Source organism: Hypomesus nipponensis, chromosome 28, assembly GCF_054491055.1.
Source record: "Hypomesus nipponensis isolate SF chromosome 28, ASM5449105v1, whole genome shotgun sequence".
Classification (NCBI taxonomy): Eukaryota; Metazoa; Chordata; class Actinopteri; order Osmeriformes; family Osmeridae; genus Hypomesus; species Hypomesus nipponensis.
This window is the reverse complement of record NC_140388.1, coordinates 2,928,799-2,951,884: the sequence shown is the minus strand read 5'-3', so window position 1 is coordinate 2,951,884 and position 23,086 is coordinate 2,928,799. Positions and strand designations below refer to the sequence as shown.

The 23,086-nt window shown below is 42.6% G+C and overlaps 1 protein-coding gene across 6 annotated transcripts in view; it reads left to right on the top strand.

The window, feature by feature from the left end:
* The window catches only part of rasgrf2b (Ras protein-specific guanine nucleotide-releasing factor 2b), a 106,754-nt gene that overhangs the window by 4,660 nt on the left and 79,008 nt on the right, over window positions 1-23,086 (top strand). For all 6 annotated transcript variants that reach the window (XM_084694733.1, XM_084694728.1, XM_084694732.1 and 3 more), the window contains exons 3-11: window positions 93-240; window positions 626-715; window positions 814-950; window positions 7,624-7,740; window positions 17,279-17,358; window positions 18,291-18,484; window positions 18,636-18,745; window positions 18,985-19,103; window positions 20,371-20,531. In XM_084694733.1, coding sequence (XP_084550859.1) covers window positions 93-240; window positions 626-715; window positions 814-950; window positions 7,624-7,740; window positions 17,279-17,358; window positions 18,291-18,484; window positions 18,636-18,745; window positions 18,985-19,103; window positions 20,371-20,531 — 1,156 coding nt within the window. The remainder of the gene's footprint in view (window positions 1-92; window positions 241-625; window positions 716-813; window positions 951-7,623; window positions 7,741-17,278; window positions 17,359-18,290; window positions 18,485-18,635; window positions 18,746-18,984; window positions 19,104-20,370; window positions 20,532-23,086) is intronic.

Sequence of the window (23,086 nt, the reverse complement as noted above, 5' to 3'; positions counted from 1 at the left end):
TCGTCTCAGTAACTAACAGCAGGTCATTTTGTGTATGAGAGACTTGAGGAGTTCCATCATTCAGTGACATCTTTGTTCGGCTGTGGTTGCAGTTACTCTGACATCATCATCGAGCGCGAGGTTCTGATGCAAAAGTACATCCACCTTGTCCAGATTGTGGAGACTGAGAAGGTGGCGGCCAACCAACTCCGCACCCAGCTGGAGGACCAGGACACGGAGATCGAAAGGCTGAAGGCTGAGGTACACACACACACACACACATGGACTCAGCAGGAAGACCAGAACACGGCAAAAGAGAAATTGATGTTGTGTGGTGTGTGTATCAGTGTTACATACTTTGCCAATGTTTAACCCAAAAGCCTCAAGGGTAAGGCCTTCTGTCCACCCATGCACAGGATATTGTAATCCTCCATTTGCTTACCCATTCACTTTCTGTTGTGTGTGTTTTTATTTTATGAAGAGGAAATCTGATCTGATGCTTATCTGACAGAGTAACACCTACACATCCATGGCGCATGCACAAACAGATCACATTGGTTCAATGTTTTAACATGCACACATTACCACAACCCACAAGTTGTTTGTGTATTTGCATGGTGGTCATGAGCAGCTGGTGTGTTATCAGATCCTGGCACTGAACAAGACCAAGGAGAGGATGAAGCCCTACCACACCCAGCAGGAGCAAGATGACCCTGACATCAAGAAGATCAAGAAGGTAAAGACACACACCACACAGCCAGCTAACCTGAATGTGGAGGGAGATACACTTAGACCAGCTAACACATTTGTCTGTCTCTATGTGTGTGCTTGTAGGTCCAGGGCTTCATGCGAGGCTGGCTGTGCAGAAGGAAGTGGAAGAGCATCGTCCAAGACTACATCAGCTCCCCCCACGCTGAGAGCATGAGAAAGAGGAACCAGATTGTCTTCAACATGGTGGAGGCAGAGACAGAGTACGTAGCTATTACCCACACAGTCTGGTCCTGGTCTAACCCTAGTTCTGGTGTAACCTTACACCTGGTCTAACTCTAGTCCTGATCTAACCCTAGTCCTGGTCTAACTCTAGTCCTGATCTAACCCAAGTCTTAGGCCGAATCCCAATACTCCCCCTTACCCCTTCCCCTTAGTTTTGCGAGTTCCCGTGAGAGCTAGTGGTGTCCCAATACTCTTTTTGAGCTAGGGGTAGGGATAAGACTAAGGGGTATACACCCCTTAGAACCAAGTAAGATTGGGAGCTTACTTGAAACCTAGGGCTATGTGAATACTGCGCGACTGGCGAATGGCGGTCAGATCATCCAGAGCAGGGGTGCTCACCTTTTTTCTGCATGTGAGCTACTTATATAATGACTAAGTCAAAATGATCAACCTACTACAAAAATGCAAAACATATAAGCTACCGTGTTTTCCGCACTATAAAGCGCACTGGATTATAAGGCGCACTGTCAATGTAGGGTCTATTTTCGATTTTTTTTTTCATATATAAAGCGCACCGGACTATAAGGCGCATTAAGCTAAACAAAACAATCAGATACAGTAAATCAGTCAGTCAAACTTTTTTAAACGTGTTCACAATAGCTCTTAACATTGTTCAAACGTTAATGAGGGTATTCACAATATATTGAGAATTATTTTTACAATGTATGCTGATGTACCTTGTATACTCGCATGAGCCCATATTACACAACACAATTAATTATGTACATTTTTTGTCATTACCTGACTTTACTGATGACTTGCACTGAATGGAATCAGCCAGGAATGCATAGTCCGGACAGCAGTTGCTGACACCCAGCCTCAAGCACACTTCCAAATGATCATCAGTCATGTTGGAACGGTAGGCCTACTTTGACTTCATGATGTTCATGTGTGAAAAGGCCAACTCCCATAAATAATGCAGTCAAGGTCCAGCTTCACCACTCAGTTTTATACCCTTTCCTAAGTTTAAGATAAAAAACCGAGAGCAAAAAATTGGAGGTAACGCTCTAGCTAGCTTGTTAGTTTTGCTGCACTTAGCGCCATTGTTTGCGCATGCGCAGTGACCTAAGTGTCGGGGTGACGGGATGGATGATAGGCTGACGTCTATTTTTTGAATGTCATGCGATCTACCCACAGTAGCTTTGAAATCGACTGGTAGATCCCGATCCACGTATTGAGCACCCCTGATCCAGAGAGTCCGATAAATGTAATACTTTTGGCTTAATTAATTGATAAAAAATGATGACAGTCTTGTTTTGTGTTATACACAGTCCTGAACATATAAATTTGCAACCATTTTCCTAATTGAAACTTTTCTAAAAATCGCTAGTTTGGTACGCTAATGTTACAGTCCTGAATTGCACAACAGTCCCACATTTCTTTGACTAGCATTTCTACAGTTTTAAGTAAACTCCATTAGCAGTGAATTTTGTTTAATATCAGTGCATAACACTACTTGCTTTGGAGATATTGATACGTGCTAGATGACGTACCTATAACCAAGTGGCGTCCCATTTCTTAGGGATATGTAGCCCTTACCCCTCAGTTTCGAGGGCCAAGGGCTAGGGGTAAACTAAGGGCTAGGGGTAAGGGGGAGTATTGGGATTCAGCCTTAGTCTAGTTCTGATCTAAATCTAGTCCTGGTTTAACTCTAGTCATAGTACAACCCTTGTCCTGGTCTAGGACATGCCTACGATTGGCCGGATGATGTTCCAGTTGATGGACAAGGTGATTAAAACAATAACAGCTGAACTTTAGAGGGGAGAACAGAAGGGAAGACAAACAAAGCACACATCAATAAGAACACACAGACTCATATACAAATTACCTTGCAGATAATTGTAAGCTTCTTATTATCAGCAATTATAATCTGTTTATTGTACAAAGGGTCATTATTATTTCTTTGAATATAAATAGTATTCAATGTTTTGTGTTAAATAGGAGATTTTTTTATTTCTTTATTATCAAGCTGTAACTGGCATGTTACCCCAAAGCATATTACAGTTTTTCTCCATTGCTTTGGCTCATTTCACAAAACAGAAATGACATTCTCATAACAACACGTGCAAACCTCCAAACCGCTGGGCACTTGTTCACAACAGATTGGATTTTTTTTTTCATTTAATCAAATTGCAATTGTATTGGCACATCCTTGTAATGACAAGTGCAATTGCCTTCAGTTTACACACATTTCAAATGATTTAGCACATATTTGTATATAGCATATATATTTGAAATTTTAGCATATATATTTGAAATGGTTAGGTATAATTGCCTTCAATTAGGCCAATTACCATTTGAAAATATCTTGCTGGTCTAAACTTACTGTTGCTTCTCAGTCAAGTGGTTGTTCTTTGCAAAACATATTGTCATAATTTCCTTGTGTACATCATCACCTGCACAACAGTTCACTCCACTGTCAAAACCTTTCAGGCACATAATACCATGAAAAACATCATGGTATATACTGCAATATGGATCTCTTGGATCATCTGCTTACAGTCATTGTCAGGTGCAACTAGAACTTTACTAAACAAGGGGACACATCCAATCACACAGTAAGTTTAGTTAGCTGACAGGAGCTATCCAGGAGTATAAATGCTTCCATCAAATATATAGAGCTTGTCCCAGGCCAGCTCGGGGGCAACATCACCATGTGTGCTGCCATTTCAGAGAATGGGGTAGTCACCCATATTCCCAGTCTTGGCCCATACAATACCCAGACGCTCCTGGTGTTCTTGGACCGCCTGCACTCTGATCTTATTCCTCTACATGAGAAAGGTTTGGTAGGGCCTTACTTTCCTACATTTGTCATTGTGTGGGACAATATAAGCTTCCATCGTGGCCCACTCATCAGGGTTCACTGCCCATCCAAGAATGCTGATGGTACTCTTATCACCTGACTCCCCATTCCTCAATCGTATTGGACATTGGGCTCAAAACCAGAGCTCCCTGATCCAGACAAGGATGCTGCTTGTGATGATGTCACAGCAGATCAGTGTAGGGGATTGTTGCGGCATGCACAACGATTCTTTCCCTGTTGCATTGCAAGGGAGAACATCAGATGTGATGTCAATGAAATCTGTGACCAGACAGACAGGAGCGCGAGGATGAGCAGGAGAGTGAGGACGACAACTAGTGAAACTCAAGCTTTGCTTTACTTTCTTAGTGAATGTGTTTCCTTCTTGCCATGAAATGCACCCTCTGCAACTCTGACTAGGAAAGGGTCACATGCCTGATAATTGCCATGGTTACTCATTCTAGTCCCCTCAGTGTACAATAAGAATAATTTGATGCTGGGATATACAGAACAAATAATAGAGGGGGTGTATTTCATTCCAGGCTTACTGTAATGCACCCCTTGCTAACTCTGACTAGGAAAGTGTCACTTCCTTGAAACTTACTGTGGTTACTCATACTACTAGTGTAGGTTATTCATAATGTTAGTTTTGATGTGCTTTTTGTGTGACAGTATGTTGTGCTGTATACATTTCTTGTTACAATAACCATGATGTATGGCAATTACAGTAACAATTTCCATGGCAGTGTAAGTGCAATATGTGATGTGAAACCTTGTAGGCTACTCTTGAATTACTGTAATCTTTTTTCTGTTTCATAAACATTTACATTTTACATGTATTCCTTTAGCAGACACTTTTATCCAAAGCAACTTCCAAGACTAAAAAAGTGCAGAGGTCAATGATCCTAAACAACGAGATAGCCCCCAAAACATTGTGGGTGGCCAAAACATGAAGCATACATTACAGTATTGTTGCTTGGTTTTCTACAGGTACACTCTTACACTTTTGAGGTTCATGTTGTTTAGTTTTAACTTGTTTAGGTTACATGCTCTTATGGTAATTCCCTTTGGCACTTATTTGGGTTTTTCACAATGCATGCTTCATGTTTTGGCTACCCGCAATGTTTAGGTTATTATGATCAGTGACCTATGCACTCTTGTAAAGCTCTCTTGGAAGTCGCTTTGGATGAAAGCATCTGCTAATTGAATAAATGTAAATGTAGATTGAGACACATTGTATTCTAGAAAGTAAACATCTACAGTACCTGTAGCACAGTGCACATGAGGGATATTTCTAAGGTCCACTGCCATAATGAGAAAACATCTAAACATTTTGACCTGCAGTGTTTACACAATGCCAAAGGGACTTTTCATTTTGGGAGCACTGACTATTTGTATGAGAAAAGGATTTAGTTTTGACTGATGAGTTGTCTGTTTTAGGAGAGATGACCCTTTGTAGGTGTTCCATGGTGTTTTGCTGAACCATCTAGGTTATTTTAGCAAATGTATTTAAAGGTTTGAGAATGTCCTTTTTTTCTCGAGAAATGAGCCAAAGCAAATGAGAAGGAACTTTTCATTTTGGGGCACTGACTATTTATATGAGAAAAGGATTTGGTTTTGAAGCACGAGTTAACTGTTTTGGGAGAGATATTACCTTTTGAAGGTGATCTATGTATTTGTACTGAACCATATAGGCTATTTTGCTAAAAGCACGTGGAGCTTTGAAAATGAAATTTCTGTTTCAGGAATTGAACCAAAGCAATGGAGAAAAACTTTAATATCAACTGAACTTCCCCAGTACACTCACCAAGTCGAGATTCTGAACATTCTGCTGTTGAAATATGATGTTCATATTATTTTTCATATTTTATGAATGTTCATATTAAACCATACACCTTAACTGTTTATACCATATTGAAGGGGAGAACTAGGGGATTTTTATGATGTGAATAAATATATTATTACTTAAGGCAAATCATATTTTATCAATGTTGTTTCAGGCAGCCATTTTATACAAAAAACGTTTCCATCCACAATACCTCATTAGACAACTTAATTTTTAACCACTTTATTTATAAGATAGAGAAAAACTTTGAGCAGGTGGAATATCCCCAAATCTGTGGGCAATGTAGAACAGAAAACAGATTAGAAATATAATATTTTGATTAAACGTTATGACCATTCTAGTGACTAGTGGAGGAGACATAGGGGAAACCGGAATTATCCTCCCCCAAAAGTAGCTAGCGCTATGGCTGGATACTCCTCTGGATAACTAAAAAAGGTTCGAGATTCTTCCACAATCGACCGAATTGGCCGAGCAAGGCATGTACATTTAGCTTACAGTGTACATAATCTAGCTAGTTAATGTTGTTTTTCCAAGTTTTTTAGAAATCTGCTCAAATCGAAGCTGAACAGTGCTACTACCGTCATAGCTGCTTGTCACAAACGGCCAAGACGGACACGTCATTCTTTCCTGAAAATACTCGCGTCACTCCCACAAACAAATTCTTCGTGAGGAAAAAGTTTTGAATTTTAATTGACAATATTGACAACACATATTAAGAAACTTGTCTTTACTCATAATATCGTCTCCGATTTCAATTCGAAGCTGTAAATCTAACACTGTAGGCAATCTCACATGGTCTCCTCTGGCTCCGCCTCGGAAAACAATGGCTGCCGTTGCTGACGATACATTTATTTCCCCCTTCCAGTAACCCCTTAACCAATGATATGTACTTTGAGTTTAAGTTGTCATGAGTATGTGGCAGTTTCCAGAAATAAAATCGGTGATTGGATGGCAAAGTTATTAAGGCGGGATCCAGGGGTCTTTTTCAACCCATATTTGAATGGTCCGGCAGGAAAGGGTTTAAACCAATCATAATGTAAAAAGGGTTATTACTTGTCAGTGTGTTTACAATACTGAGGGCCTCACGTACATTCGCAAAGTAGGGCAATTAGCGCCATGGCCAACCCGCAGATTGCGCACGCTGTGATACTTCAATTTACGTCATATTTACAAAACATGCAAGTCATCGTTTCAAGTCAGCCTTTCTCCGCCCACTATACCGCACATTGCGAGCATTTAAACGCGCAATTGAATGGGCCTCCTCTCTTTCTATCATGGATCAGCCACCAAAGTCGAAACAGCGATGACTGTTTGAAATGATCCTGATGCCAATATTTGTGATGTAGCGAGGAGTTTAACAACTGCTGGAATGGAATGTGAACGCTGAGTCGGAGATTTGATGTAATCTTTGATTTCTTCCAGTAGCTGTAATATTGCATGACTGCTTAATCTGTAACGCGTAATGATTTTGTGTTCATTCAATTCAAAAAGTGTGATCCTTGTGGCAAAAATCCTTTGGCCTTTGTCTTCTTGCTCGGTTAGGCTGCCATTTCACCAGGAGGCATATGCGCATCCTGGTTTACGCCTGCTTTTAAAAAGCGTAGAATTTTCAACGCAAAATAGAGGTGTGCCTTCACAGGCGGTTTTTGTACATACCGCGGAATACATAATTAGGTGCACTTAACGCATCCCCTCCCACTTTCCCCTTGACCCTCCCGTGAATGCATATGCATGACACAAAAAGCGCAATTTGCCTTGCACTTTTACCTCAGTGTGCCATGTTTGTACATACCTCGCCATGCTTTTACGCGCAAATTGCAAAAAAAAATAGTGGGCGCAAAAGCGTTAGTACATGAGGCCCTGAGTGTTATTATTATCAAGTCTCTTGTCTAAAGTTCAATTCTGAAGTCAATTGATCAAGTCAAGCCAAGTCACGTTTCTTTGTGACTCAAATCCAACTCTCAAAGCCTTGTCCTGTTCTAAGCCTAGTCTGGTCTGGGTCTAGATATGTCCACCAGCTGTCTATCCTGGTCAACTGTTTCCTACGGCCACTCCGCATGGCAGCCAGCTCTAAGAAGCCTCCTATCAGACATGATGACGTCAGCAGTGTGTTCCTCAACAGGTGAGACAATACAGTACATTGTACACACCATAGACCAGGGGCATCGTTAGATATAAAACCCTACTGGGGCACAGGCCCCTATTCATATCCCTTTTTTTTCTTTCAAGCTTGCTGCGCACAATGCACTACTAGGCTATAGAAACTTCACTTGCTTAACCCACTAAACAACAGTTCAGGGATGCAAGTTTGATATCAGCTTTGGTAGGGACATCAATAGTTAATGCACGCTCGCAATTGTTTTCCGCATTCATTTTAGCGCAAATACTGTTTTTTGAGCTTCATGTAATATTATTTTTGTCAAAATAAAATGATCAATGGCCTATCATGTAGAAACTTTCTTTAGTTTTTAAAAGTTTTTAGCCTACCTCAATTTTAACTTGTTTGCCGAGTCTAACACCAGAACTTCTGTGTGAGTGCTGCGGCATCGATTTGTGTTTTTGGTTAAACTACTTTGATTTTACAAGCGTTGATTGGGATACTGCGTTTTTCTGGGATTATCAAATCTAAATAAATGAACAGACTAATAAAGTAAATTGTTAAAACGCCAACTTTTGCTTTTACTGGGGCACAGCAGATTTATACTGGGACTCATGCCCCAGTAAAAAAGTGTGGCAGACGGCAGGGAGAGGTGAGGGGAGTGGTGATTGAGGGCAGGTATCTGTCAGCCCGTTGGAGGTTAATTGATTGTGTGATTGCTTATTAAATGGTATATGTGACAAATAAAGAGGTCTTGTGTATGGAAAGTGGACTGTGTGTGCCAAGGTTTTTGTTCAGCTTGTTATAGTGGAAACCCCAAACCCCTTGATCTGCTACATATGGTGGAGAATGTGGGCATCTTAAACAAGCTCGAGGAATAAACAAGGCAGGATGGAAGCGTTACTGAACCAGTTGGTGGAAGCCAACATCGCATGGCAAAGTAAACATCGGGAGCTGCTGGAGGAACAGCGCCAGCAGAACGCTCTCCTGCGAGCCGAACTCAGCCAGCTAACAGCCGCCCAGGCCAGGGTGATGGCAGGTCCAGCGTAGGGCTGCACGATTAATCGGAAAACCAATCGGTAAACCAATAGGTGCGTTTGACATCGGCTGTGGCTGCATGAAACGACCAGCGAGAGTTGCCGCTTACTGTCGGGGAGGAGTTATAAACGTCTCCTTAAGTCGGAAAATTTGTCATTTTATGTATTGGGCTATGGTAAACTCTTTCTCCAATCTGCAGGCTGCAGCCGGCTGCGGCGCTGCATGGAGTCGAATACATCTAAAGTCTGATCACGTGCCTCCATGAGCCAGTCAGAGTTGTTCCCTGCACCATGCAGCTCAGTTTCTAGATGTAGACGGTTACAGACAAGAGTAACGTGAGGAAAATTCTGCAACAGATAGCAGTCGGTCATAAGGCTGCTATCTTAACAAAGAAAACAAAAAAAAACGACCTGTGACCTGCCTTCGCTAATCCCTAAAGCCTTAATTTACATACAGTATGAGTTTAGATAGCTTGCAAATACAGAGGATAGATCGAAGTTGAGTTAGCCAATGTCGTTAGCGATGCTAGCTAACGTTAGTTTGCTAGCTGTATAACATTTAACTGGGTCTTGCAGCGCTGCTTGATTTACTGAAATTATTCTGAAATGTTCTACTAGCCATTAGCCTACTTGAGCTAGGCACAGTTTTCCAATTCCTCTTTCAAGTAATAAGCCCCCGTTCAATTGTTGAGCATTAAATTAGCTGAAAGGTCTGTAGAGATCTTGGGATTAAGCCACTCGAGCAAACACAGATCTGTGTTTTGCTAATGCAGAATTCGGTCAAATAAAATCGGTGAAATAAACGTAATGAGTGGAACATAACATGAAGTAACTTGGCATTTTATTTTGTTTGAGTTTTAAATTGTCCAGTGGGGCAAGTCAATTTCTCTTCCACTTGCCCTACAAAAAAATCCACTGGTCCCAGACAAGCGAACAAGCCTTAATGTCGAGCCCTATGTATTTGTTTTTTATTGATGGTATATTTTGAGTTTTATTCACATCCATTATGCAGGTACAATGCATTGTGACAATAAAATTTGATTAGGTTAAAATCAACAAATAATCGTGATAATTAATTGTGATCTCAATATTTATCAAAATAATCGTGATTATCATTTTGGCCATAATCGTGCAGCCCTAGTCCAGCGGTTTCTCAACCCAACCCCAGTATGTTCATACTGACGCTGACCAAGGCGGACGACATTGAGGCTTATTTACAACGGCCATAAGAGAGGGATGGCCTCAAGAGAAATGGGGTAGCTTGTTGGCACCGTTCTTGTCAGGAGTGGCACAGAAGACCTATCAGGATCTAACAGCAGACTAGGCGGCAGATTATGAGGGACTGAAAAAAGAAATCATGCGCCGGTATGCGTACACACTGATCAGCCGGGCACAACATTTCCATGACTGGACTTACGATCCCACAGCATTTCCCAGGTCGCAGATGCATGATCTGATTTGGCTGAGCAAGACCTGGCTGACTGCTGAACCCCTGACACTCACGGCCATAGAGAAAGTGGTCATTGATAGGTCTCAGCGTGCTCTCCCGTATGAGGTGAAAAAGTTTAGCAAGCCAAGTTAACCCACAGAGCGCAGATCAGCTGGTGGAACTGGTGGAAAGACAGCAAGTGGCTTTGGAGGTCCTGCGCAGCGGGCCACCACAGGAAGTCGATCCAACTCTTTGCCAAAAGGAGCTAAGAAATACAGAGGACCACGTCGACACCCCAGCCTATGCGGGTGCTTTACAGCCCGGACCACGACACCATGCTATTTCCTGAGCCTAGGTGACAGGAAGTGCTATGAATGCGGTGAGCCCGGACATATTTCCTGGACCTGTCCAAACCGCGATGTCTCGATGCCCTCGGCTGTAGCCAGTGAGGGAGTCACCGGGCGGCCTTGCGGGTTACTGAGGACATGCTGGGCGTGGAGAAAGTGCCGAGAATCTGCAAGAAGAAGAAGAATCTGCAGGAAAAGAGAGAGGAATCCTACAGTGACCCTGCAGACACTGCCTTGGAAACAGGCATGGAAGGGATGGTGAAGGAAAAGAGGCGAAAACAAGAGGGAGAGAAGTTGGATGAAGGATGAAGCGGAGGCAACAAAGATGCAGGGGACACCTTCCCCTGTCGCCACGGTAAGAGCCAATGGGAAGGACACCATGGTGCTGTTGGACTCCGGGAGTATGGTGACCTTGATACAACCGAATGGCCCAATCCCCATACCTGGCATTCACGGGGAGACCAAGGACTACCCTACTATCCTCCTTCATCTGCATACCACAAGAGGACAACACACTGGACCAGTGGGAGTCATTCCGAACCTACCAGTACCAGTACTTATCGGGAGAGATTGCCCGATGTTTTGCCAATTGTGGACCAGTAGATCCAGCGACGTGAGGAACCGTGGCAACCTCCAGAGAGGAGGAAGCAGCAGGAGGAGGGAAGGAGTGGTCACATAGTCCAGGTTGTAGAGTATTGCTAGTAGAGGTGGGTAGCAATGAGTGTTTTGGATGTGGCCGTTCTGGCCACTGGGTCAAGAACTGTCCCAACGCTGGATGGGGATGAGGCAAGGGCCATGGCTGATGGAAAGATCTGTTTTGCTATAGCTGTGGAGAGCCAGGCCACGTGGTTCGGGACAGCAACCATGCCAACGAGCAGAAGTGCTACTCCTGTGGAGGCTTTGGTCATATTCAGAAAGGCGGTGTAAAAGTCAAGTACTACAGATCGGGAAAATACGCTCTTGGGGGCTGGGCTGCCCCTCCCTCCTGGTCGGAGCTAAGGGGGGAGGTGTGTGGCAGACGGCAGGGAGAGGTGAGGGGAGTGGTGATTGAGGGCAGGTATCCTTCAGCCCGTTGGATCCACCCCCGAGCCATTTAAGGACTTCCTGCTTCAACGAGACAGGCTGTGTCTCGTTGAGAGGTTGATTGATTGTGTGATTTAATTGATTGTGTGATTGCTTATAAAATGGTGTATGTGACAAATAAATAAGTCTTGTGTGTGGAAAGTGGACTGTGTGTGCCAAGGTTTTTGTTCAGCTTGTTATAGTGGAAACCCCACACCCCTTGACCTGCTACAAAGGGTCTAACAACGCCCCTCCCATCGCCACTGAAGGCGCAGTGAGGCAAAATGAGAGCTTGAAACAGACCACGCCATTTTTCAAGTTCCAGCTTGTCCGGTCTTGCGCAGAACAGTGGCTCTCCATGCTCCTAGCGCTGAGGCTCGTGCATGCTCACAACTAGCTGTACCAGTCTCACATTGCGACAACCAGTCACAAGTATTCCTTAGATTTTTTTTAAATATAGAGCTATACTAGATGGAACTCACTACATAGGTTGTTTTTTTTTGCTTTGCGTTTTAAGTATGATTGCCAACGCGTTGTATCGGATTAAATCAACAGTAAACTTGAATACCTGGCTCCGTCATTGTAGAAGAAAGTGAAATAGTTATTTTGCAAACTCAAATATTCCATAATGCAGGTTTATTGTAGCCTACTGTCAACTTTCTATTCAAACAAAATGTCTTCATACTGCCTTCAATTTAACCTCAGTGTAGAAATTTGGTTTTCTATGTTCAACCTACAAAACTGTTATTGTATGCCATTGTTGTAACCATAACAATATTGTGGTTTTCATTGAATGGCTTTATCAAATTATCGTTTATCAATCCACGTTATTTCTGTTCTTGCTTGACATCTTTCATTGCCCAAGTACGGTTCCAATCCAAAGAACACAAGTCACCAAGAACGCCCAAAATACCCAAATTGTTCATGATCCGCCCCTTTTATCGATGATGCATTGGTTGTTGACTTGGCCAGTGAGAAGGCATCTGATTTCCCAGAAGTAATTGTAAGATAATGACCAAGAACACTCATCTCAAATCGTTGTCTGTCCTTGCGGTCTTGCAAGGACACTTGACAAGACTGTTCTTCTCAAGAATGTAAGTAAGTTCTTAGCGTTCTTCGGATTGAGAAACAGCCAATGTATTAATCTTCGTCTTTGCTCCAGGTAGACATGTCAACAATATATGCTCACGCCTTAACACTTAACACTATATAGTAATTGCCTTTATACCTTTATTTGACAAAAATGTCAAATCTGCTTTAAAATAACAGGAAATAATTCTACAAACAAAACGTTAGGTATGTGCCAACCTTTAGCAAAACTGGCTACAGCAGGTCAGGCAACTGTAGATTATCAAAAATCATTCTCTGAAAAAGCTAGTAGTATGAGCCAGTTTCGAGAATAGAAAAATATGTATTGGGGGAGATCTGGATATGTTGACTTGTTTATAGAGTAAAATCGACCGATCGAGCCTGGTTCCTTATCGGAAATGCCAACCAACATCCACTGGGGCCTTTGCCTCAAGCCGAGGAGAAAGGGGTGAGGGCTTGGTACACATCCAAGGGGCAACCTCCGGGCCTGAAAAATGCGGAAGTGGCTTAAAGTGCAATACTGCCTATAGTCGACAGCTCCAATTGACTCCCATAAAAAAATCGCCAACTTCTCTCATGAAATATTAAGTCAAATTTTTTTTTCCACAATTCATTATGTTGTCATCAGGTAAATTCCCTTCTTCTTATCAGTGTCCTGGTGGTCCATCTGAAAATAATGATGTAGATATTAGGCTTCAAAAATCAGTATATTTGGGGCGTGGATGGCTTGATCGATAGGTTTAGTAGCCAGGGGCATAGAGGAGAAAGGCCGTTAGCAAGGTGGGTGCTTTTATGTCCTCGGCTTCTCCCGAGCTTCGCCCCTTTCCAACTCCACCCTCTCGTCTAAGTGTGGGCTGTTTATCAATCCGAAGAACGCTGAGAACGCAAGTACATTCTTTTTGAAGAGTCCTTGCGAGAATGGTCTTGCAAGGACGCAAGGACGGAGAATGAATTGAGATGGTTAGGATTTTCCTGGACTCGCAGCATTATGATAACACTGACTAACTACAAAAACTAGATAACAAAGCTAAAAAATGGTCCGTCTACCTGTAATTTTACATTTTCTGTAGCCCTTGCTAACTTACAGTACCTAATGTTAACTAGTGTCTGCACTGCACTGCTAGCTAGGTTATCGAAAAGCCTGAGCAAATTTACAAATTAGCCGTTTCATCAATAAAATAAGAACATTTTCAGCGACTACACTGCCTATTTCTCGTCACATTTTAATTCAGATGCTGATTTACAAGTATCGTTTAGCTGAAATGAAAAGTAAAAAATTACAGTTTTGAGGTTTGTCCGCCTCGCTTGACATCTTGCAATTACTTCTGGGGAATCAGAAGCGTTCTCGCTGGTCAAGTCACCATCCGATGCATCCTCGATAAAAGGGGCGGATCAAGAACATTTTTGGCGTTCTTGGTGACTTTTGTTCTTTGGATTGGAACTGTACTTGGGCAATGAAAGATGACGTCAAACGAGTTCGCAAGAACACAAAAATGGAAAAAAAACGTGGATTGATAAACAGCCGTGGTCACTTCTGGCTCCAAATAACAAAGATGGTGACCAGGAAGTGCAAAAATTGAGGCTTCAAAACGGGCTTTCACAAACCAATGGGTGACGTCACGATGACTACGACCAATATATACAGTTGTGGCCATAAGTTTTGGCAATGACAAATGTTGTGTTTTGCAAAGTTCACTGGTTCAGGATTTGAGTAAAATGTTTTCACGTGTTTCTATAGAAAACTGTAATACAATAAGGCACATTTAATATTTTTTAAAGCTTTTTGGGGGCGAAAACTTTCAAATTCAATATATGCAAATAGTCCACTATTTTACAGCAGTCAATCTGCTCTAAAAATCCAATCAGAATGATAGAGTGATTTCACCTGGCTAGAACTAGTTCACACTTTCCCCTGTGCTGATGATATGACTTACTGAAATTATGTTAGCAGTCATTTTATGCCAAGGCCCAGCACGCTTTGCAAACACAAAATGTACGTCACTCCCAATACTTTTGGCCACGGCTGTATATAGTCTATAAGTGTGTTCAACTTCATGCAACACCAGCGGCGCCAACAGCCGGCGGCAGCTGGCTGACTTGAAGCAGTGAATGCTGGTTAGACTTTTTGTCCAACACAGCACCGAGGCTAGGTCACTGTGACGAATGCCAAGTACCGTGAGATTGATTGTTTTGTATTTATTCTGACACCTTCAGTTTCGCCAATGCTCAAATCCATTCAATTAAATATTTGTCTTAGTGCTGTCAAACGATTATAAACGAATATTGTTAATCGCGATTAATCGCATTAATGTCATAGTTAACTCGCAATTTTTGCAATTACATTTTTATCTATTCTAAATATGCCTTGATTTTTTTTTTTCCATTATTTTTTCTCATTTTAATACTCTTATCAACATGGAAAAGTGGATCGAATTGATTAATACAAAAAAATAAAAAAATTGAAAACAACATTGCAATCGCCTGGCTTTAACAAGGGGGCGGAGAATTCGCATCAGCTGTGTGCTTGGCCATCAAGTGGTATTTCAGACTGGACGTGCTGAGATGATAGCTCAGTTCACAATGACAAAACATACAAATCACTTTGTTCTTGTCAATGGAACCATTTGGTAACTTTTTAAAAGTAAACTTTCCATTCAGAATCTCATTGGCATCCATTTTGGTGTCTCGCGCTCGCCATCCACTCAAAACGTAAAGTTAGCCTACTACTCTTTAGTCGGCTCGCAAGCCCAAACAAGTGTGAGTGGCGTACCTGTTGTTTTGTTTCTGGTCTAGATAGGTCCGGTGTAGTGTTGTAGTTTTTCTAACGTCAGTAGTTGTTGCAACAGCATGTGAAAAAAACTAAAAAGTTTGCTAGGCGTTAATAACGCGTTAAACTGACAGCACTAATTTGCCTTTATTGATTAACGGCTTCTCTCATGAAATACTAAGTTAAAAAAGATTGTCCACAATTCATTATGCTGTCATTAGGTAGAATCTCTCCTTGCTAACAGCCTTTCTCCTCTATGCCCCTGGCTAGTAGACCTATCAATCAAGCCATCCACACCCCCAAAAATACAGATCTTTGATCTCACTATGACACCATAATGAATTGTGGAAAAAACTTGAACTTAAATTTCATGAGAGAAGCTTGAATGGGAGTCAATTGGAGTTGCCCAGAGCTTTTTGGAGCCTTCAGCGACATTGCAATTTAAGCCACTTCCGCATTGGCATTTTTCAGCTTTGAAGATTGCCACTTCTCAACCACACATCCGGCAGATCTTGAATTGATCTTGCGGTAGCATACGTCACAGTGACCGAGCCTCGTGCCGTCTCAAGTCGGACAAAAAGTCTAACCTGCATTCACTGCTTCAAATCAGCCAGCTGCAGCCGGCAGTTCGCGCAGCCGGCAGTTGGTGCCACCGGAACTGCATGAAGTCAAACACCTTTTGGTACACACCCACCCACTCACACACCATTAGGGTTGGGTATCATTTCAATTTTGTCGATTACGATTCTGGTTTTCTAATCTGGTTCTTTTTGAATCTTGGTTACAGTTCCAAGAATTTCTTGGAGAGAAAAAATATAATAACATAATGTTCTGTTCTAGCTCTGATTCTGATGTGCAAATAGACAATGGAGAATGTCCATGGATGTTTCCTGTGAAAAACATGTAGAACTTTCTGTAGGCTATTTATTTAACAACATTTTTAGGCCTATTATCTTATAATCTACTTACACTATATAACTACAAAAAGCATACAACTTTGATCTCAAATTATGAGATGGAAATAAAATCTGAGGGAGGGGTAGCTTAACCTACAATTTCTGGGAAAATTGTTAAATAGCTACCCGACCCATTTGTGCATAGTGTCCGATCTTGCTCCTATCAACTATCAAATTAACATGAACACTGCTGATACAGCTCTGCAGCTAGCTAGCTAACCCACTATAGGAAAACACACAGCTAGCTAACTCCTACATTCATCAAAACTCAATTGTTTTCTGACATCCTAGAACGTGAAAGCTGGAGTCGCTAAAAGATTGTCTGTGGCGACAGCTATGCTCTAATCCAGGGTTCTCCAATCCTGGTCCTCGAGGGCCGCTGTCCTGCATGTTATAGACGTTTCCCTGCTCCAGCGCACCTGATTCAAAGGTGCGCTGGAGCAGGGAAACGTCTAAAACATCCCTAACATCCATATATCCATTTGTACTGGCCATGCTTCGCCAAAGATCTCGGAACTCTCCAACGAAGTAGTTTGAGCAATTTTGCCTTTTTTGTGCCCCACTTATCATTTTGTCGTGCGATCATTAATGGAGAGCTGTAAATTCAACCAATCAGCCTGTTGCCATGTGAAAGGCTCAACCGGGGGAGTACAAGTGATAGTGCGATGGAAACCTCTTTCTTTTTTTATCTACGTAAAAACACCACAGAGGGATCATAATACCCTTCGTAATATAGTTAGGAACCTAAGTGAGGAATTGAAATGCGCTACCCTACAAATCATTCACATACACTCATATTCACACATACACATGTATGTATGTACATGTATGTATTTAACTTGAGTTTCCTTCTCTGTGTGTACAATGTTCCTCAGTGAGACCATTATGTTCCTGCATGAGATCTTTCATCAGGGCCTGAAGGCTCGCATTGCTAACTGGCCTACTCTGGTGCTGGGTAAGCTGCTCTCCCTCTCTCTCATACAAACACACATGTGCACACATACATACACACACACACACACATGCAGTCTCATTTGTTTCCTCTGCTATCTCATCCTAAAGCAAACACACACCTGATACAAAGAATGGCCTGACACACAGACCATAATTCCTCTACCCCTAAAACCCACCCTGACTAAAGAGAATCACCAAGGAGACCCAATCCTGAAGCAGGGCTTGTTCAGAGACAAAGACACAAGCATTAATGATGCATTCAGAGAAAGAGGGAGAGGAGAGAGGACACAGAGGGAGAGAAGAGAGAGAGGGAGAGAATGAAGAAAAGGAGAAAGAGGAAGAGATGATAGACAGTCAGACAGAGAAGGTAGGGAGGGAAGAGAGGAGACAGAGGGAGAAAGAGGAGAGGAGACAGGCAGAGAGGAGAGAATCAGACAGAGAAGGAAGGGAGAGAAGAGAGGAAACAGAGGGAGAAAGAGGAGAGGAGTCAGAGGGAAAGAGGAAAGGGAGTAAGTGAAAGAAAGGAGACAGAGGAAGAATGGAGAGACTGAAGGAGAGACAGAGAGGTGGAGAGAGGAGCAAGTGAAAGAGAGGGAATATAGGGAGACTAGAGAGGAGACAGGTAGACTAAAGGAGAGGAGAAACAGGGACAGAGGAAAAAGAAGGAGAACAACAGGAAAAGGGAGAAGAAGAGGCTGAATGATAAACAATCTGCTCTCCACTGCCACTAGTTTGGTTCTACTTTGGTTCAACCTACCTTGCTTCTAGCTTGGATCTACTCTGGTTCTAGTCTGGTTCTGCTCTGGTTCTGCTCTGGTTCTAATCTGGTTCTACTCTGGTGTAGTTGTAGACTAACTGTATAGTCTGGTTCATTCTGAGTGGATGAATGCGTATAAATATGTGTTTTCTCTAATGTGCCCTTCCCACTCCCAGCGGATCTGTTTGACATCTTGCTCCCCATGCTAAACATCTACCAGGAGTTTGTCCGTAACCACCAGTACAGCCTGCAGGTTCTGGCCAACTGCAAGCAGAACCGAGACTTTGATAAGTTGCTTAAGCAGTATGAGGCCAACACTGCCTGCGAAGGACGCATGCTGGAAACCTTCCTCACATACCCCATGTTTCAGGTAACACACACATTCATACGCATGTATGCATGCACACACACATGCAGGCACATTCAAACACATGCAACACGCAATTGACAATCCATCTCTAACCTGTGTAACTCACTTTCCGGCCCTTTCTGTTTCTTTTTTCTCATTTTCTCCCTCCCAGATCCCTCGCTACATCATCACTCTACATGAGTTGTTGGCACACACTCCACATGAGCATGTGGAGCGCAAGAGTCTGGAGTTTGCCAAGTCCAAGCTGGAAGAGCTGTCAAGGTGCGTGAGTGTGTGTGTGGGTGAAAGCGTATGTATGGTGTCGGTCAGACAAAAACACTGAAACAGTAGCAGGACCTGTAATCTCGTTATAAACTAGTGTGTTGTATCAAATAAACAAACAATTTGTATGGTTTGTATGTTATGTGTGTCTGGTGTGCATGAGGTGTCTATGATGTGTGTGTGGGATTTGTGTCTGTGTGGTGTGTGTGTGGTGTGTGTTTGTGTCTGTGTGCGTCTAGGGTGATGCATGATGAGGTGAGTGACACAGAAAACATCCGTAAGAACTTGGCAATAGAGAGGATGATTGTGGAAGGCTGTGACATCCTACTGGACACCAGCCAGACCTTCGTTAGACAGGGTGAGGCGCTCTACGTTCCCCTAACTCTAACCTTTTACTTTACTCTACCCCTGACCCTCCAAGCTCCTCTAACCATGATCCTCTACATTCCTCTAACCCAGACCCTCTACATTCCTCAAAATTATTCTAACCTGACTCTCTACATTCCTATAACCAGAACCGTTACATTCCTCTAACCCAGACCTTCTACATTCCTCTAACTAGACCCACTACATTCTTCTAACCTGACTCTCTACATTCCTCTAACCAGACGCTTTACATTCCTTTAACCTGACCCTCTACATTCCTCTCACCATACCCTCTACATCAGTGGTTCCCAACCCTGGTCCTCGGGACCCCCTGTCCTGCATGTTTTAGATGTTTCCCTGCTCCAACACACCTGATTCAAATGAATGGTCGTTACCAGGCTTCTACAGAGTTGGATAACAACCCATTTATTTGAATCAGGTGTGTGTGTTGGAGCAGGAAAACATCTAAAACATGCAAGACAGGTGGTACTTGAAGACAGGTTTGAGAACCACTGCTCTACATTCTTCTAACCAGACCCTCTACATTCCTCTAACCAGACCCTCTAAATTCCTCAAACTTGATGCTTTACATTCCTCTAACCCTGACACTCTACACTCCTCTATACTTCAACCTCTACATTCTTCTAACGTGATCTTCTACGTTACAGTCGTCTACATTCCTCTAACCCAGACCCTCTACATTCCTTTAACCTAGACCGGTGGTTCTCAACCCTGTCCTCAGGGACCCCCTGTCCTGCATGTTTTAGATGTTTCCCTGCTCCAACACACCTGATTCATGCATGTTCGTTACCAGGCTTCTACAGAGCTAGATAACGACCCTTTTATTTGAATCAGGTGTGTTGGAGCAGGGAAACATCTAAAATATGCAGGACAGGGGGTCCCTGAGGACAGGGTTGAGAACCACTGACGTAGACAGTCTACATTCTGTTGTGCTCCTCTAACTCTGACCCTCTACGCTCTAACATAAACCCTATACATTCTTCTAACCCAGACCCTCTACGTTCCCCAACCTCAACCCTCTAACTTCAAACCTCTACATTTCTCCAACCCTGACCCCCCCAATCTCCTTTAACTCAGAACCTCCACACTTCTCTAATCCAGACCCTCTACATTTCACTAATCCTGACCCTCTATGCTCCTGTAACCCAGACCCTGACCTTGGAACACTGACCCAGACACTGTACCATCTTATCCCTCTTCTCCCTTCTTCCCCCTCCTCCCCTCTTCTTCCCCATCAGGATCTCTGATCCAGCTCCCGTCGGTGGAGCGAGGTAAGCTCAGTAAGGTGCGCCTGGGCTCTCTGTCTCTGAAGAAGGAAGGAGAGAGACAGTGCTTCCTCTTCACCAAGCACTTCCTCATCTGCACACGCAGCTCAGGGGGCAAGCTGCACCTGCTCAAGGTCAGGCACATACGCATGCACATTCCTGTATACACACGCATGCACACAGAAACATACTGTGGCAGCCACTTAGAAGGATGAGAGGCAGTGTTTCCGCTATGTTGATTTTGCAGTGGCAGCCCGCCACGGCTAAATTTCTGCCGCCACGGTATCAGAAATAGGGCTGTACATTTTAGGCCTTATATCAACAGTGATTGTTAGAGTGTATGTCGGAGAATAGCACGGACAAGCACTTCACAGCGCAGTTGAGATTGCGTGTGCGTCCTTGAGAACTGCAAGTCGTATAACTTATGTTGTCAGTTCATTTAAGCCTATTATTGTATTAGTCTATAGTTCTTGCAAATTTAAATTAAGTTAACTGGTGATTTTCGTTGTTTGAATTCTTCCCCTGCTAGCGAAATTGTACGTCTGTTGATTCGATAGCGATTGCTGCCGTTGCTCACATTTGTATTTTAGGTGCATTATTATGCTGAAGTAGTTTTAATTGATAAATAGTGGGTATATTGTTATTATTTACTACAGAATGCTTAGCCTATCAAGATCATATGAAGCAGACAGTGTACATGCTTCCGAGTGGCCTACCTTAATCGATAGGCTAGGCCACTGACCATTTACAATAAGTTGTTACGTCAATTATTAATTGGCAGCCTTTATGCCATTTAGAACATACTTTGAGTGTAAGGTGTCTAAGTAGGCAAACTTTATTTCTTTAGGGGAAACAAGACGAAAATATGTTCAATAATATAGCTGCAAGCAGCAATGTAGTGGCTAAGCAGGTCAGATGACCCAGAAGAAACTTTCGACATCTAGTGACTGCGGTGTACCTGGCTTCCTTTGCAGTGGCTTACAGTCTCGCTAAACAGAGAATCAGAGACATGACAAGCTTGTCAGCTTTGGCTGGATTCGAACCTTTGACATTGACGTTTCCAGGACACAAATGTATCCAAGTGAGCTATTCTCAGTGCTGTAAATCACAGATTTCAGTTAATTGGTGAACATATTAGCAGTTTTTCCTGTGGGAAGCGTTGTCAGATTTGACCCAAGTATAAAAAGCTGTAATTCAGTCATATTTTGACAAATCAAGGTGATTGTAGTCTGAAAATGATTTGATTACGTGACCATGAAAATAGGAGCAACGGCAAATGAGGATTTCAAAAAAGTATGCTTTTATGAAAATTCCAAATGGCCGACGCCCAAAATGGTGGACACGGGACAATGTGATATATTTTGACTTGGTATGCCACGTATAATCAGAAGAGACCAATCTTGTGATTTATGACAAATATGTTCAGAAGTTATGATGCAAGAAATCCGATGCACTGGCTAGATGTAGCATCACTATATCTATCACCCAGGCCTCTTTGCTTGTGGCGTTTCTGCAGCTGCCTTGCAGTAAAGCAGTTATCTCCCAGAAGTTAACGAGCTGCTAAACTAATGTTCTGCTAGAGATAGTCACGCGAGTTTTCATGACGTTAGTGGCGTCAGTGACTGTGGCTAGCAAGTTAGCCACCGTTAGCTTCACTTTTCGCCACAAAAACGTTATTTCTACTTAAACCGCGCAACGGAACGTAAATCCCAATACAAGCAACTCAATCGCTACCAAGACGAAACATTTGACACCTCAGTTGTCTTTGTAGTCCAAATATTAACAACGTTTTAGGGGGGCAAAAAGAACTAGAAAAGGCTGTTCCTGCGAAACAGCAGTGAGAATGCTGAAAACCTGAATGGGGATAGCTGACCATGCTCAAAAAGGTTAAAATGGTGAACATTTTTAGAAAGTTATAAGCTGAAGCTTCAAAGCGCCCGAAAGATATTTTAAATAGGGGCTGGAGCTGGACAAAGGCATAAAACTACAGAAAAGAGAAGAAAAATGCTAAACAAAAAGTGAAAAAAGTGGCACACTGCTGGCTGCTCAATCATAAAAATCAAGAAGGAGCTACATTTTTAATGTATTCAAAACTGTCACAATTCAAAATTGGCTGAATATTTGAAAAAGCTGAATCATTTGGGAATAGCTGAATGTCTTGTGGACATTTTAAAGGTTGAATGGTGTCTCTAGCTGAAAGTATGCTGAAGTAGTTAAGTTTGAAAGAGGAGGAATCTTTTTAATGATTTGAAAGGATTTACCATTAGTCATAGCAAACATCTCCTGAAGGAGCTGAACGTTTTGTTTCCAAAATTGTAGGAATCGGTGAAAGTATGCAGGACTAGTTAAAGGCCAAAAAACGGCGGAAGAACTGAGAAGTTGAAAAGCAATAGTGAGAATGCTTAACAGCATTCTCACAATAATAATAATATATATGTGAGATAACAATGGTTGTGCCCTTGCCGAAGGCAAAGCCCACCCAATAATAAATGCAAGCAGCGATGCGGGTTCCTCCGCAAAATGGCTAAAGATTATAAAAATTTACATTGTAGAAGGTCAAGAGTTGGACAACAAGAGCAAAACGACTTCATGTTGGGCCAACTACAATAGGCTGAATGGGGATTTGAACTCATGAGCATAAGGTTTCAAGGCAGCCTCTCTATCCTTTCTGCTACACACCAACTGTTGA